This window comes from Podarcis erhardii (assembly GCF_964252035.2).
Source record: "Podarcis erhardii genome assembly, chromosome: 1".
Taxonomy (NCBI): domain Eukaryota; kingdom Metazoa; phylum Chordata; class Lepidosauria; order Squamata; family Lacertidae; genus Podarcis; species Podarcis erhardii.
Genome location: NC_138497.1, coordinates 96,156,931 through 96,171,648, shown reverse-complemented (window position 1 = coordinate 96,171,648; position 14,718 = coordinate 96,156,931). Strand labels below are relative to the sequence as shown.

At 41.9% G+C, this 14,718-nt stretch overlaps 1 protein-coding gene across 2 annotated transcripts in view; it reads right to left on the bottom strand.

Moving 5' to 3' along the window:
• The window catches only part of CCDC93 (CCC complex scaffolding subunit CCDC93), a 42,883-nt gene that overhangs the window by 14,194 nt on the left and 13,971 nt on the right, over positions 1-14,718 (bottom strand). For both annotated transcript variants that reach the window (XM_081872091.1, XM_081872092.1), the window contains 8 exons: positions 13,298-13,334; positions 11,789-11,881; positions 10,909-10,959; positions 9,008-9,094; positions 6,023-6,139; positions 3,425-3,487; positions 2,484-2,557; positions 1,209-1,290 (listed from right to left, as the gene is read on the bottom strand). In XM_081872091.1, the coding sequence (XP_081728217.1) occupies positions 1,209-1,290; positions 2,484-2,557; positions 3,425-3,487; positions 6,023-6,139; positions 9,008-9,094; positions 10,909-10,959; positions 11,789-11,881; positions 13,298-13,334 (604 nt within the window). The remainder of the gene's footprint in view (positions 1-1,208; positions 1,291-2,483; positions 2,558-3,424; positions 3,488-6,022; positions 6,140-9,007; positions 9,095-10,908; positions 10,960-11,788; positions 11,882-13,297; positions 13,335-14,718) is intronic.

The following is a 14,718-nucleotide window of genomic DNA, read 5'->3' as shown; positions in this document are numbered from 1 at the left end:
TTATTAAGGACCAAAATTTCCGGGAGTTATGAGATTTTGAGGCAGAAATTATAGTCTGCCAACGATTTAAATGCCATTCCCGTTTGGCCGATTTCTGGTCCTGTTTGTATGCTTTTTTAGCCAGGGAATAAGATGGAGGTAAGGCCGGAGCGCCGGAAAGTTTATAGTCATTATATATTGTATGTAGATGGAGTCTGGCTAGCTTGCAAGCAGAGTTGAACCAAGGGGCGCCAAATTTAAAATAATCGTTTTTAACTCCATGGGTTGGAGAAGTAAAAAAGCGAGTTAAAACTTCTATCAGGCAAGAAAAAAAAATTCATACAGGTAATAGGATCATGCGGGACTATTCCTACATCCGGCTGGTCACCAGGAAACTTTTCTCTGATAAAATCCATATATCTATGAGCAAGGGCAGGGGACCATTTAGTCCCCTTTATTTTAGTGGACGACTCCACAGTCACCGGGATTAGGTGGGAGCGGTCGAGCAACTGCCAGTCAACACATAACTTGGTTGTCAGGGGAAGATGGTCACTAAATTGGGCATTATCAATTTTAAAAGAGGTGACTTTCAAAAATAAATCCCGGGAAACCAAAACATAGTCGAGAACACTGTTTGATTTTAACCCCAGGTGGGTGAACTCTCCTGGTATGTCTGGAGGACACCTGCCATTTAATATAATTAAATTAAGGCGCAGAGTCATCTGATAAAGCATCACTCCCGCCTTATTGACTTTTACATCCTTTGATATTCTAGTGGGGGTGTATGCTAGATCGTAAGTTTGAGCGCCAGGGTCAATCCACCACTTAGACTTTTTAAGAGCCTCCCAATTTGAGGCTATCCGAGCGTTAAAATCGCCTCCAGTAATGGAGGGGACATTGGGATATTTAAGATAACAGGAAAGTAAAAAATCCTCTAGGGATTCCCATCTAGAAGTAAGATCAGCTGCTAACCCTCCCGGAGGGAAAGAGACATTTGTAACCAATAAAGAGAAGTTTCCTCCAGAGATCAGTCCGGTAATTGCATAAGGCGGAAATGCATGCACTAGTGAAAGTTTAGCCCGAAGTTTAAGGGAGATACCAATTGTAAGGCCACCTTTGCATACACAAAGAAGCACAGGAGAACATCTGGATTATGGATCCTCAATCTGGATCCTTAAAAAGAATTGTGTGCAGGCACTGACTTGGAATGAAGCATCTAAAAAACTTACTCTGCAATGTGCTCTAAATTCTTGCTCTTGGCTTTTGAGGTTCTCATTCATTGCCACCAGTGCCCGAAGCTTCTGCAATACACTAAATTAAAACAACAACAACAACAACAACAACAACACATTATTTATTCTCGAGCATTTAGAGACATTTATTCTAAGAAAAATGAAGCATTGGGGAGTGGGGAAAACAAAATATCTTAAAGAAGCAATTTAGGGCAGCAACAGAGCTGAATAAAACAGAAAGGTAGAATCTCACAGAAGAAACGTTCTCCTATATTGCTGCTCACAGTTTGGATGACTCCATTATCAATCGAAGTACACCTGTTTCTCATGGGTTAATTTTGAAGGAAAAATGAGAGACCAGCAAATCTTAGGGTCTTCCAGTTTGAATATATACCATTTTCATGGAAGGATACAATGGACAGGATTCAATCAAACTTAAACATTTCTTAATACCCACTGATTTAAAAGGCAGAAACATTTTTATACTGCTCATCATAATGAAAAATTCCAGCTCATTACAGAATCTACATAAAAGCCAGTACATTAAAACAATAAAACACACAGGTGGATTTCAGTGTTGCACTAAGGAGATCGTTCCGTCAGTGCAAGCATTGCTACTTGGCTCTCCCTTCCAGTACACTGCTGGGAGTAAGGCCTATTGAACCTAATGAGGCTTACTTCCAAGTAGACCTGCACAGGACTGTGCTGCTAAGTCTCCCATCTGGAAGAAAATACGCTGACTTTCCTTAATAGGGTTATTTTAAGGCTCAGTGAGCAAACAGTAATTCTTAAAATAACCCTTTTTGATGCTGGGTGTTTTTGAACATTCAAGAAGTGCCAGATGTTTTTCCCAGCCCCTAATCCTTGAAAATCAATGCAAGTCTTAATTTGAAAATGATGTTTAACCATCATTTTGCAGTGACTGCACCATGTCAAGAATTAACGTGAGACTTCAACCAGCCCTGACTGTTGGTTGGGCTGATCAGAGTTGTAGCCAAAACCATACAGGGTCACCAAGCTGAGGAAGGCTGACAGAGTCTCCAGCATAAAGAACATTCTGCCATGAAAGGAAACATTTGGACTAGAATGTCTGTGTGTGTGTGTGTGTTGTGTGTGTTGTGTGTGTGTGTGTGTGTGTGCGCACACACACACACACACACACTATAAACTATAGATACAAAAACCCCACCACCACCAACAGGGACTACTGCTGAATTAACACAATTCATTGCAAAGGGGACAGGGAAGGATGGAGAGGAACTAGACACATACTTTGAATCTGCTTGGGATTCCACTGTTTCTAAGGCTGCCAGCTCCTTGTCCAATTTTTCACTGTGATTCTTAACCTAAAGGATTGGAATTAATAACACATGGTGTGAAAATGTAATAAAAACCAATTTAACCCAAAAACAAATGATAGGGTTCTATTTAAAACTCTGGCAAGCTCTACCTATTTTTTCCTCAAATAGCATGACCAGTTGTTCTCATAAAGGCACCAGGTGTAGCTCACAGGGCCCTTGACCGTCACAATTGGATGTAACCCTTGGCATTAGTGTTGAGATGTGAGCCTAGGCTCGGTACAGTTCTGCTGTACCAGCGCTGTCTCCTCCAGCTGCCTACAGAGGTGAGTACTGGATTGCACACTTGCCTACCAGGATAGTGCATGGTCCCCTCTCATACCAACTTGTACAGGATTTGTTAAGGTCTCTCCCCCCCTTTTTTTTGCAAGGGATAAAACACTGGTACATCTTGTGCACAAGTTTCTTTCATCTTTCCTATTTCTTGCTGCAGTATCATTACAAGACAAAAGTCAATATGGCATTATGCTTGTCTGGGACAGATTTGGATAACCACCAGGAGGCAGCTTTTACTAACGTAGCAGAACCTTCCCTAACACGCAACAATGGAAAATGTGGTATTCTGGGCTGCCTCTTACTCTTATTTGCATAGGTGCGGGTGCACATTGTTACAATTATTACAATTACAATTATTCAAGTTCATTTTGGTCCAGGTGGTCAAATGAAGAAGGTGACAGGGCTCTTATGCAACTGAGCAGAAGAATGAATTTCAGCAGGTGTAGCTTGCATTACATCCCAAAATTCTCTTCTACACAACAATTAGATGTAGAGGCCTCTTTTGCATCTGGCCAACACAGAGTTGACAGAGACCAGTCTAAGTAGAAGAGGGGAGGACAAAGGGAAGAACGAGCTTACCTCATTCAATTTCTTCTTAGCCTCACTACATCCTGCTTGCAGGTCAGCACATTTTGCCTGCAACTGTTTTCAAAAGAAGAACACAGGGGGAAAGTCAAGTTAAGTGATCACCAACCTGGTATTTTAATCAAAGGCAGCAACATTTCCTAACAATGGCATGCGTATACACACATACACACCAAGAAACATGCTGGAACTATACTTAATGGTTCTTCTAATATCCACAGAAGCATTGCTCAGGCTGGATTGTAAAGAAAATTTATAAAAGTAGCAGTGAGAAACCTCAGAAACGAGGCTTTTGCTTATGAAACACCCCATCTGAGAAATAGGTCTATGCAAACCATATACACTGCATGGTGAACTGTAGCTATTCATAATAAAAAGGACAATATTTTACAACCTCTTTATCAAAAACATTTCATGCCCACTTCCCAGATTCATGTTTTATGTCCCGAGGAATCAATTAGCAATGCAGCAGGTGGATAACATTTGTTTTACAATGCCCCAGGCAAATTCTTTAAACCTAAACATGTTGGGCTGAATCAATCTTAATTTTGTGCACCTTTGAGGTTCTTTGCTTGTCCCTACACTGGCAAATTTATTCCTGTCCTTCTTTCTTCTCTACAGTAAGAGTTTCTGATCACATGGAGGTTTCAAGCAAACATGGGTAGAAGCTCCCTTCAGACTTCCCCCACTCAACACAGGAAAATTTGGAAGAAATAAGGCAGGGCTGGTGTCCACAAGGTGTCAGGGGTCAGTGCTTCCAAGATGGATGAAATGTTTCCTGTTTCAGCATTAAGCGTGAACAGGGCCATAATTTTAACTATTTTCTCTTGCAGTATATTATTGCAAAGTGTCTCTTATAGCTTCCTTCGGTTTCTTATCCATGGACAGAAAGAAAAAACAAAGGCACTGATTCTCCTGAGGTCTAAACTTACAGTAAATTTCCACTTTGAGAGTCTGGAAGGTTTTAGAAGCAAGTAATGTGTGAGAGATAAAGTTTACATCCATGTATTTATGTATATATCAACAAAGTTCTCTGGACAGCTATCAGCTGAACAAGAACGGAATGTAGCAGTTCCAGGATACCCTTTTTTTTTATCAAAACATCTGGATTTAGAAGAACAACAACAGATGAATTATACTGTGGGAGGAACTCTATTTACAGAATGCTCCACTGGAGGAAATTTGTGCATGAGATAGGCCTTTTTTGCTGGCTTTCACTTCCTGCAACAGGCCTGTACCCTCCAAAAACTGTTCTGGGCTTCAGGGGACTCTCGTCAACAATATGGAAGGTGGCACTTGGGACAGTTGGTGGAAATCAAGTGAAAATCATCCCCCCACCCTTCTTTGGTGGGAGCCTTTACTGGATCGTAGCTGACACCGCAGTTCATCTTTAAATAAAATTCACTGACCTGATGCACAAATATTGGAAAAGCATCAGGAAATATAACTCAGGAGAACACGTATATTAGAAAAAACCAGGTTGATTCTAGGAAATTGTATTCCATTTGGCTTCCTTAAAGTACAAAAGGGAGTGGGGAGGAATGGCAGATAGAACGGAACAGAAGGCAATTAAATCAGCGAATCCGCAAAGATTTTGACAGGCAAAACAATAATGTTAGCAGCAGCCAAGTGAGCACCAATGTAATGTTTACAGGAGCTAAGGACTGGATAGCTCAGTTGGTAAGAGCATGGTGCCACCAAATTCTCAGGTTCAATCCCCACATGGGACAGTTGCATATTCCTGCAATGCAGGGGGTTGGACTAGAGCAGCCTTTCTCAACCTGTGGGTCCCCAGATGTTGTTGAACTACAACTCCCATCACCCCTAGCTAGCAAGGCCAGAGCTCAGGGATGATGGGAGTTGTAGTTCAACAACATCTGGGGACCCACGGGTTGAGAACCACTGGACTAGAGGATCCTGATGGTCCCCCTTCCAACTCTTTTGTTTCTATGATTTGTGGACCTTCCAGCATTTGGAAAAGAAAAAGAAAAAGAATCACAACTCCTTTGAAAGATTCTGTTAACAATGCAATTCTGTGCCGCTTTAAATGCCAACTATTTTTATTTATTTATTTCAGCAATTTATAGTACACTTAATCACGGTTGTCTCTGAGCAGTGTGCAGGAGATCCAGTACAATACAGTAAGTCTAAAATGAGTTAAAACTATGATATCAGAATGTAATTAAAAAAACCTTGCTGGAATTAAGAATCCCTAGTAGGCACTGGGAGTAGAACAGGGAGGGCACCTGTCTGACCTCAACATTTGATATTCTGACAGTGGAGAATTTAAATGCTGCCTTTGCCTGTACATAAACACAGCTCACAGCTTTAATTCGGAATTGCTGGCAGTCAGTAAGCACCTATTGCTTCCGTAGAGACAATCAAGGAAAGTGTGCAAACTTATGTACAAACCCTACAACTTATGTGCAAAAAAATCCACGTAACCAATGCTTATTAAGACCCAGGTTACTCATATTGTAATTCTCCTAAATGGATGCTGAAGTTATAATCTTCTCCATAAGTGCAGAGTGGCAAAGTGGTTTACAAACCCTCAAAATAAGGGAGCAACAACAACAACAAATCCCCACATACTTCATCCAGCTGCTTGGTTTTCTGTAAGATCTGTTTGTTTAAAGATGCCACCTTCCTTCTGTGCTGCTGGGCAGCTCCAAGTCTCTCTGGACGCTCCTCTGCAGAAAGTCCTGATTGCTAGAAAAAGATGGGGCAGGGAGAGGACACAATGAATGGAACACCCCCTCAGCACTTTGTCAGACGCACAGGAATCATTACTTGCCTAATCTGTGCATTAAGACTGTTCCATAAACCACTGGGTAGCCGCATACAAGTGTGCAGAGGTCTGGATGCTTGCATGTCCTGCATTACAGGGAGTAAGCAAGTGTGGAAGTTGGCAGAGCTCTTCTGGAGGCAGAAATGTGAGGGGAACTGGGCATGTTCCACTTTGACCCGCAAGGCTGACTCAACACATTTCCTCCATCCTAGAAAGAGATACGGTGCTGGGAGCAAAGGGCAGGTGGATAAGACTGTTAAAATTCAACAGCACATCATTATATGGGGATGGGGTGAGAATTCGCAGCATTACTTTGAATTTCAGCACCAACTTCCCAGGACTGGACTGCAATGTTAAGTGTACTTAAGTCCCATTGAAACCAATGGGGCTGACTCTGTAGTGGGCGCTTACCGACGCCGAGCACCATGCCAAGTTTCCTACCTCTTTGTCTCTCACCCTCTTCGTAACTGGGAGCAATGTTCGCCCGGCACTGGGAATCTTCCCTGCCACTGATTGCCACTAGACTGACTTCAAAGTAAACACAGATAGACTATGCTGCAAGACTAATTCTCCCCGCACACATAAATTGACTGGAATTTAATTACTGTATTTAGCTGCTACCTCATTCTGTGTTTTATGTTCATGGAAAAATACAACAAATGTGGAAGGCAGCAATCAAGATCATTTTGATCATGATTAATATGATTATGATTATTATTTCTGTAATGCTCCTTCACCCGCAGGAGTCCAGAGCAGTCCGGTATGGTAAAAGGTAAAGGTAAAGGACCCCTGGACGGTGAAGTCCAGTCAGTAAAATACAACAGTTATCCATTTAAAAATAACAACAACTTTTTTTGCAGTTTTTGCTGCAAGCCACTGCTCCATGATTTATTTTTCCTTTGTACTCATAAAAAACATTTTGTTGAAAGAAGGATATAACATCTGACCTGTTAAAACAAAGTTTTGAACAATATCATCTATTTGTGCTATTTACGAACTGAAACATGAGGTATAGCAAGTAGGGCTATGGAAGACATATGTTATAACACAACTGAAGCTTCTTGGCTCTTGCTTGAAATTGAAGTCCAAAAGGTTTCTACTAAAGTAATTTATTTTCAAAACCACACTAGACGTGTAGCAGTTTTAAGTGAGAGCCGACACATTCTGTTATCTTCAGATCATAAACATTTAGTTGAAAATTCTCTTGCGTACTACAAAATTGCATTCACAGATGGATGGCAAAACCCAGGAATTGTTTTTAAATTTGTCAATTAAAACATTCAGCAGTTGCTACGAACACCCACCTAAGTTCTTTTAAACTTGCCATTCATTTGTCAACTGAAGGGAAAAAGTAGCAGATCAATGAGGTGCCAGAAAATAGAAACAAGTTATCTCTATTTCAGAAAAATAAGCATTTTAATTTTATTTTTTAAACTTATATACCACCCTTCATCTGAAGATCTCAGGGTGGACATTTATTTCCAAAATCGAAAAAAAGACTATTTAATTTTTGTGGGAGCAGGTGGTTCTGCAATTTGTAAGGTACTCTATGTGCAAGGCACTTGACCCCCTGCCCTTTTTTGCTCTCACAACTGTTCAACAACATCCCCATGCATGAAACTCTTTCCATTCCCATAACACTGTTAAAGTTAACACAGTCAACTTATTAGTTAAATACTGTCAAAAAGAATCCCAAAAGGAGTCCCCAAGTAGTTGGTATATTTAAATCAGGGGAAATAGCCAAGATGAGAATGGTAAAGCACTTTGAACATTTTAAAACTGCTACCAAAGTTAGAAACTATATTCTTTTCCCTAAGAGCCTCTCGATTCAGGCACAGATTCCGGATTCTAAGCCTAAACACTGCAACTGCCTAATTCCCTCTCAATTCATGCAAGCCTATGTGCATCTTTCTCCTTTTCCTCCCAAACACATCACTCATCTCTTTAGACCCAAGTACAACCAGGAAAGCCTGACCTTCCTGAATTTAAGACGTAATTAAGTGACTGCTCTATAGTAACCACTAAACTCAAGGGCACACAAACACACACCATTGCTTTAAGCAATCTTCATTGTGCACTGACAGGAAATCTATTATAAAAGCCCAAAATAGCCAAGCCAGATTTTCAAAAAAAACCCCTATAACTAGCAGAAAGGTAAGAGGAATGGGCTGAGGAAATAGATAAAGAGGAAGAAATCAGGATGGGAGGGTTTGTCTTCTTGCAAACAAAACACATCTTGACTACAACAACTATGGGTGAAATTCAAATAATGCACCCCATCAGTGGAAGCCCAGGCAAGGGCCTCCACCTGAGCAATGGCGTTTATCCTAGTCTGCTCCCTCACAACTGGCCTGGGTGTGCGTGTGTCAGGAGGAACCCCAAAACAGCTCCCTGGTGGGGGGAAGGAGAGGGAGAATTGCTCCATCTGGCCTGACCGAATGATCAACATAGCACAACATCAAATAGCTCCATATATTACAGCTGTAAAACTTCACAAACTGTTTCATGGCGCACAAGGACGTGGGAGAAATATTCCTCTACAAAGTCATATGCAACTTTTAGCTACTTGCTTAGAAGACACAGAGACACGGGAATCTAACTGATTTTTATTGATGATAGCGCAGATTTGTATGCCTGCACAAAGAAGCATTGGCACACCAACTAGCATCACTATTGTAGATATTGTTCTAAAGAATATATATTTTAAAACTGAAGCTTCAAAATTTGAAGACTTAATAGGCAATTGCTCAGGTATGGTTTTCTTAAAACAGTTTTTAAAAATCACCTACCTTTTCAGCATATTCTGATACTATCTGCTTGATCTCATCAGACTGAAGTCCAACTATCTGCCCTACAGTGCTTGCGGTCAGTCTGCCCTGAAAGTAGAACACAAGTCTTATGAAGGCACACATGAGACAGCTTTTTGAAAAAGCAGGGCAGTTTGAATTGATGTAAATGCAATGTCTGTTTCCATGAAGCAGTGCCACTGTCCTCCATGAAACCAACAAGGCTTGGATGGAGAATAAGCAAGCAGAGCTGGCCGGGGCAGTGGGGAGATACTTGGAAGAGTGGGCATCAGCTAGCAAGCCTTTTTATCTCATCATAAAATCCATCTACAGAAGTGGGAACAGGACAACATTTGCTACCTTAGCAAGGCTTCCAGGGCAATGGCTCAATTACATTAAGTCAGAGCACAAGAATTGCTGCTGCTTTGCTATGAAAGTTCCTTGCTTAAAGTATATTTGAGAGATAAGGAGCATTTTGGACTCATATCCCAAGAATGGAAGAAAGGGCTGTGTATGTAGATGAGGCACCATGCACATGAGCCAGGTGGGAAGAGAATTTGAGTGACATCTGCTGGTCACTGAATGTAGGTAGGAGCAGCAGAAAGTTTGCATGTGTGCATAGAATTGATAAGCATTACCATGAGTCAACAAAGACCTTTGCTTTGCTGAGGTATGTGTGCTGTGGGGTAGGGGAGCAGAAAAAAAAAATGTGTACAGGATGATAGTGGACTCCATTAGAATCTAGCCAAATGAGAAGGCTCTTCAAAGGTTCCGCGGTCTTGGGAGACAGAAAAGATGTGCAAGAAATACTTTTCTCTTACTGCTGGTGATCAAACGAATCAGAAAGTCTTCAGAAAAGATATTAAGTTATGTCTTAACAGTCTGGTTTGTTGAGAAGCTGTTAAACTAGGGGTCAGCAAAGTTACTGTGCTTTGGGCAGGTGTCTCCAGCGCCGAACGCGCGGTAGGGTGGAGGAGTGCATGCCCATACGTGTGTACACACGCTATTTCCGGCGCACTTCCGGGTCGGAGGAGCACCGGAAATAGCTTGTGTGCATGTGCGTGGGCCTCCTCCAACCCGGATGTGCACCGGAAATAATGCTTGTGCATCCGCACAAGCTATTTCTGGTGCTCCTCCGACCCGGAAGAGGGCAGCCGCGAAGCGCAGCACAGGTAAGTGCGGGTGGCGGCAGCGGGGGTCGCTGTGGGCCGGATAAATGAGTCCCTCTGGCCTTATCCAGCCCGCGGGCCTTAGTTTGGGGACCCCTGCTTTAAACCATAGTTTCATGGTTTGTACAAAAAAGGGAACTGGGAGTTTTGGAAGTTTCATTTGTTTCTTCTTTTCACAAAGCGAGGAGTGAAAAGGCTGTGAGCTGCCGTATCTTTGCTTACTAAGCAGAGATAACTCTCCTTATGCTTTTTGTAGGCAAGGACACAGCCAACAAAGGCTAAACACCTTTTGAAAAAGACCACCTTTCAAGCTTAGTAGTCTTTTCCTTGTGTCAATTTACACTGCAATGTAAGGCCTCAGGCAGCCTGACTCCATTTAACCCTATTTCATGGGTTGTGATAGCTTTCAAGTCAATCTGCAGGTGCAGGAGGAAAGAACAGGGATGTGAATAACTTTAGTTGTATATACTGCAGAGTTTGCTTGATAGGTACAGAGTACAGCTAGGCAATAAGAAATATGCATCCTTTCCTTTCTTTCTCTACTGAATTGCAGTTCGCTCCAGTTTCAGTTCACAGCCCCATGAAGAAGGGAACTTTCAGATATCAGAAATCAAGATGGAGTGATATCTGGAAAGATTTTTTTTTGGCCTGTGCTACCCTGTTAATAATACCAGAGTAGTGGTTGAAATAATATTTTTCCCCAAAAAACTTTGACTAACAAACAGAACTGCTTACCTCTTCTGTTCCCATTGCAGCCATCTCAGTCATCAATGTTTTAATACGAAGCTGATAAAAAATAGAAGTGCTGAGATCAGAACAGTTGTTTCTAAACATGTAGCACATGCTTTAATTTTTTTTATAGAAAAAAATGTGACAATGCTTGGAGGTTAGCAAGGAGGTTGACACACTTTCCTTCCCCTTTTCATACAAAACTCCTTCTCAACACTGTGATGGCAGCCTGGAAGCTACTGCAAACATGGCTCCTTAGTACATTGCTTCCACTGAAGAAAACAGCAATGGATATACACACACCCCTCTCCTTTTGCTCACTCGTTTATTCACAAACAAACATAACACAAAAAGCTGTGTAATAATCTGAAGTCTCTGCTCCTCTACTTTGGGCAAACACAAAGCAAAAGAAAACATCATTTTCTTTAGGCCCTCACAGCATCATTCTTCTTTGAACAGTCACACTTCACTTTATTTGAAAACAGGTGCATATACCTAAGTTTATATACATGTGGTGCACCAGCTGTCAACAGCACTCACACATTTGAATGGCTGAGTTTCCGTATTCGATGCAGGGTTAATCCCATTTTAAGGCACCATAAGATGTTTAGAGGACAGCAGGACACAAATGCAATACATAAAATAAAGCTATCCACTGAAAGGCAAGTGCACCACTAAAGCCCTACCACATGCATTTTGTAGCACTGTGTATCTGCACCAAACTCAATTTCAAGTAAGAGTGCATATTGGTTCTGAGAATGCAAAATCTACAGATAGAAAAAGGGAAGTGGGGGAAACCTCTATACCACCAGCTTTGTTTCATTTCATGTAGTAGGAAGTAGTAACCCTGAACTGAGCCTTGTCACAAATTAGCAGTTAATTCCACCTCTTCTGCAGCTTGGAGGTCATCTTCAGTGTAGGCATCAGCTTTCCCAGATGATGGAAGGCCAGCAGGCAGCACCATTTTCTTGTCTTCAACCTATTGAAGAAAAGGATGTTGTCTAACATTAAGAGGAAAAGGTGCATGTACAAAATCACAAGGCGGGGGTGGGGAGAATTAAAAAAAAAGGAAACGAACAACGTATGCTTTCAGAATATATTAAGGAAAGGCTCCAGAGAGCCTTTCATGGACACATTAAAAACACACTACAGTAATAATTCAGACACAGGCACGTACCCAACACTGCTGCTCTGTTCATGCAGCAGACCTCTGCTTGTACAATTTAACTTCCCACCTCCTCTCCCCTGCAGCCCCTCCAGCACCCCCAAAATCTGCTCCAGGGGGCTGGAGGACATTGAGAGCAGATTTTGGGCATGTGCAGGAGCTGAGAGGATGGAGGAAGTTTTGCCGCATGAGCAGAACTCCTCTTGGATAGCATCGGATGAAGCCCAGAAGAAGCACACAGTGTAAACGGTATCCTGAGCAGGACCTCCTTTCCATCACAGTGGCTAAATTTTAATGAAAGCATTTGACAGTCTTAGGCTAAAAGCATGCAAGGTCAATAAGATATGATGAAGCGTTGCAGCCATATTTTGTAGAAGTCAACAAAGGGAGTGAGATGCAGCTTTAGGAACAGCATTCTTGCTGCATGGAACTTTGGGGCCTTCCACAACATTGCAATACATGTACATTTCTGCAAGTGGAAAATAAGCTCCATCGGCTTAATTAACTTCACTGGCAACTTTCTTGGGTGAAGTGCTCTTTGTTCTCTAATACTAATTTAGCTAACATCTCCCGCCAAGCAGCGTGTAGCTTGAAATGTTAGGAAACATTTCTTTCCAACAGCGTGTGCTGAAAGTGTGCCAATCTGAAAGTGCTTTGCAGGGCGCCACTGGGCTACATCATGCTTGCTAGCAGTTCCCAAGAAAATAACAATAACAGAGGGGTTTTCTTTGTTTGTTTTCTGTTGTCTGTGAATTGCTAAACTGCATTATGCTGAGTTACTTTTGTTTTAGTTTTATTGTTACCAATGGTTTTAATGTTTACAGTGTGCCACCCTGGGATCCTTGCATGCAGGGCTAATTACAAACACTGAAAAATAAAAACAAACAAAAAATGAAGACTGCCGAGCCCCTTTGTCTGGAACAGGCAGTGACAAAAGTCAAACTGGCTCTGAATTTAACCCACAGTGAAAAGGATCATGAACAATTCTAGCAATGTTTCCCCACAATGTGCTGAATACAGCAGCAGCAGGATGGTGACCACAACACAGTAAGATTGGGTAGCCTAGAAAGAACAAGCAAACAAGTGGTTTTCAATATTATTAAAAATAATAATCAATTGCTGCATCACACTTTTATATATATATATATATAAAAACCTGCTTTGGTGTCTAGTATTTTGTCCAACACACACATTTTTTCAGCTGGATTCCAGATGAGGAAACAAGCTTACCTTCTCAATTTTCCCTTGTCTGCTGAAACCATACCTCCTAGAAAAAGTAAAAAGGGAGGGGGAAACAAATCAGAATATGCAGCTGGATTCACTTTCATTGCAGAAGATGTGCTTTTGCAAACATGCCAAAGACCAGCTCTCAGTGCTTTTTAGAAAAACAACAGCAGCAGTTTGGGGTTAGTTATATTCACCATTTTATTTTGAGTGTACATTTTGTAATTTATATGCCATTAACAAGTAAACCATTTTTCCTGTTGCAACAGTGCAATTCATCATCAAAGTCTTCCCAGTGCATTCTAAACCTCTGCAGTACAGCAGGTTCCAGGGGGGCTGAAAGGAGGGAAGGAGGGGGGTTGCCTTATCGTTAATGACAGTGGTGCTCCGAGGCTTGTTGCTGAATTGCTAATGAAAGCCCGTTTTAATTCCAAGAACATTTCACTTTTGCCCCCCAAGGCATTAATCTGCCAGCCCTCCCTAGCTTTATTTGCTTTCTCTGTATATGCCCTTTCCACTGAAGTTCTAGTTTAAACATCTCCTTCTGCTGCAGCTGTATTTCACTCTCCCACTAGGGAGTAGTTCCACTGCACTCAGGCAACCAGGTTTTAATATGCTGCTACACAACCTATAAAGCAGAGGATACTGAGGAAGGCACACTGTGCATGCCATAAGGTCCCAGGTTCAGTCCTGGTCATCTCCAGGTAGATCTGGTGCAGGGGACCCAGTCTGAAAACCTGAACAGCCTTTCCCAGCAAAAGGGAAAGTTGCAGGAAAAGGGGCTGGCTGGAACAATTTTCTCTCCCATGAGAAAAGTTCACAACATTTGGAGCTTTTTAGAACAGGAAAAAAGCGAAGTAAGGGGCAGGGCAGGGAAGGAAGTGATATGAGGGTTCAAACACCATGCACAATGTGGCAAAAGTGGGCATGGTGATAGAGTGGGTGTTCCCCTCTCTCTTATGTAACACTAGACTCCAAGGTTGTCCATTGAAGCTAACTGATGGATGGACTACAGAAAGTCCTTCACAGTGCAGTTATAAACTGTGACTACCAACTTTGATGGCTTTGAAAGGGGATTAGCCTTACGTTCTGTAGACTGTCTACCAATGGCTGCTATATTTGTTGTAACTAACGAAGCCATGTAAAATCACTCTAGGCTCCATGATACTGCTGTGTTTAATCACTGTCGTCTGAGATCAGCTGGGTTCACGTGATAAAGGAGTCCTTTAAAATATTTACATATCGGCGTAAAAGGAGCAGTAGATCAGGGAGGCAACAGCTGGGAACCTATTTTCCCGGGGAATATGTGAAAAGAGTGGAATTTGGGATTTTTTTCCTATGCACTCCTCTCTCACCCCTTAGCCCCTAGAGAAAAGTGTGCCTTTTGCGCTGAGAAAAAAAGACAGTCCCCGTGAACATTAATTTAA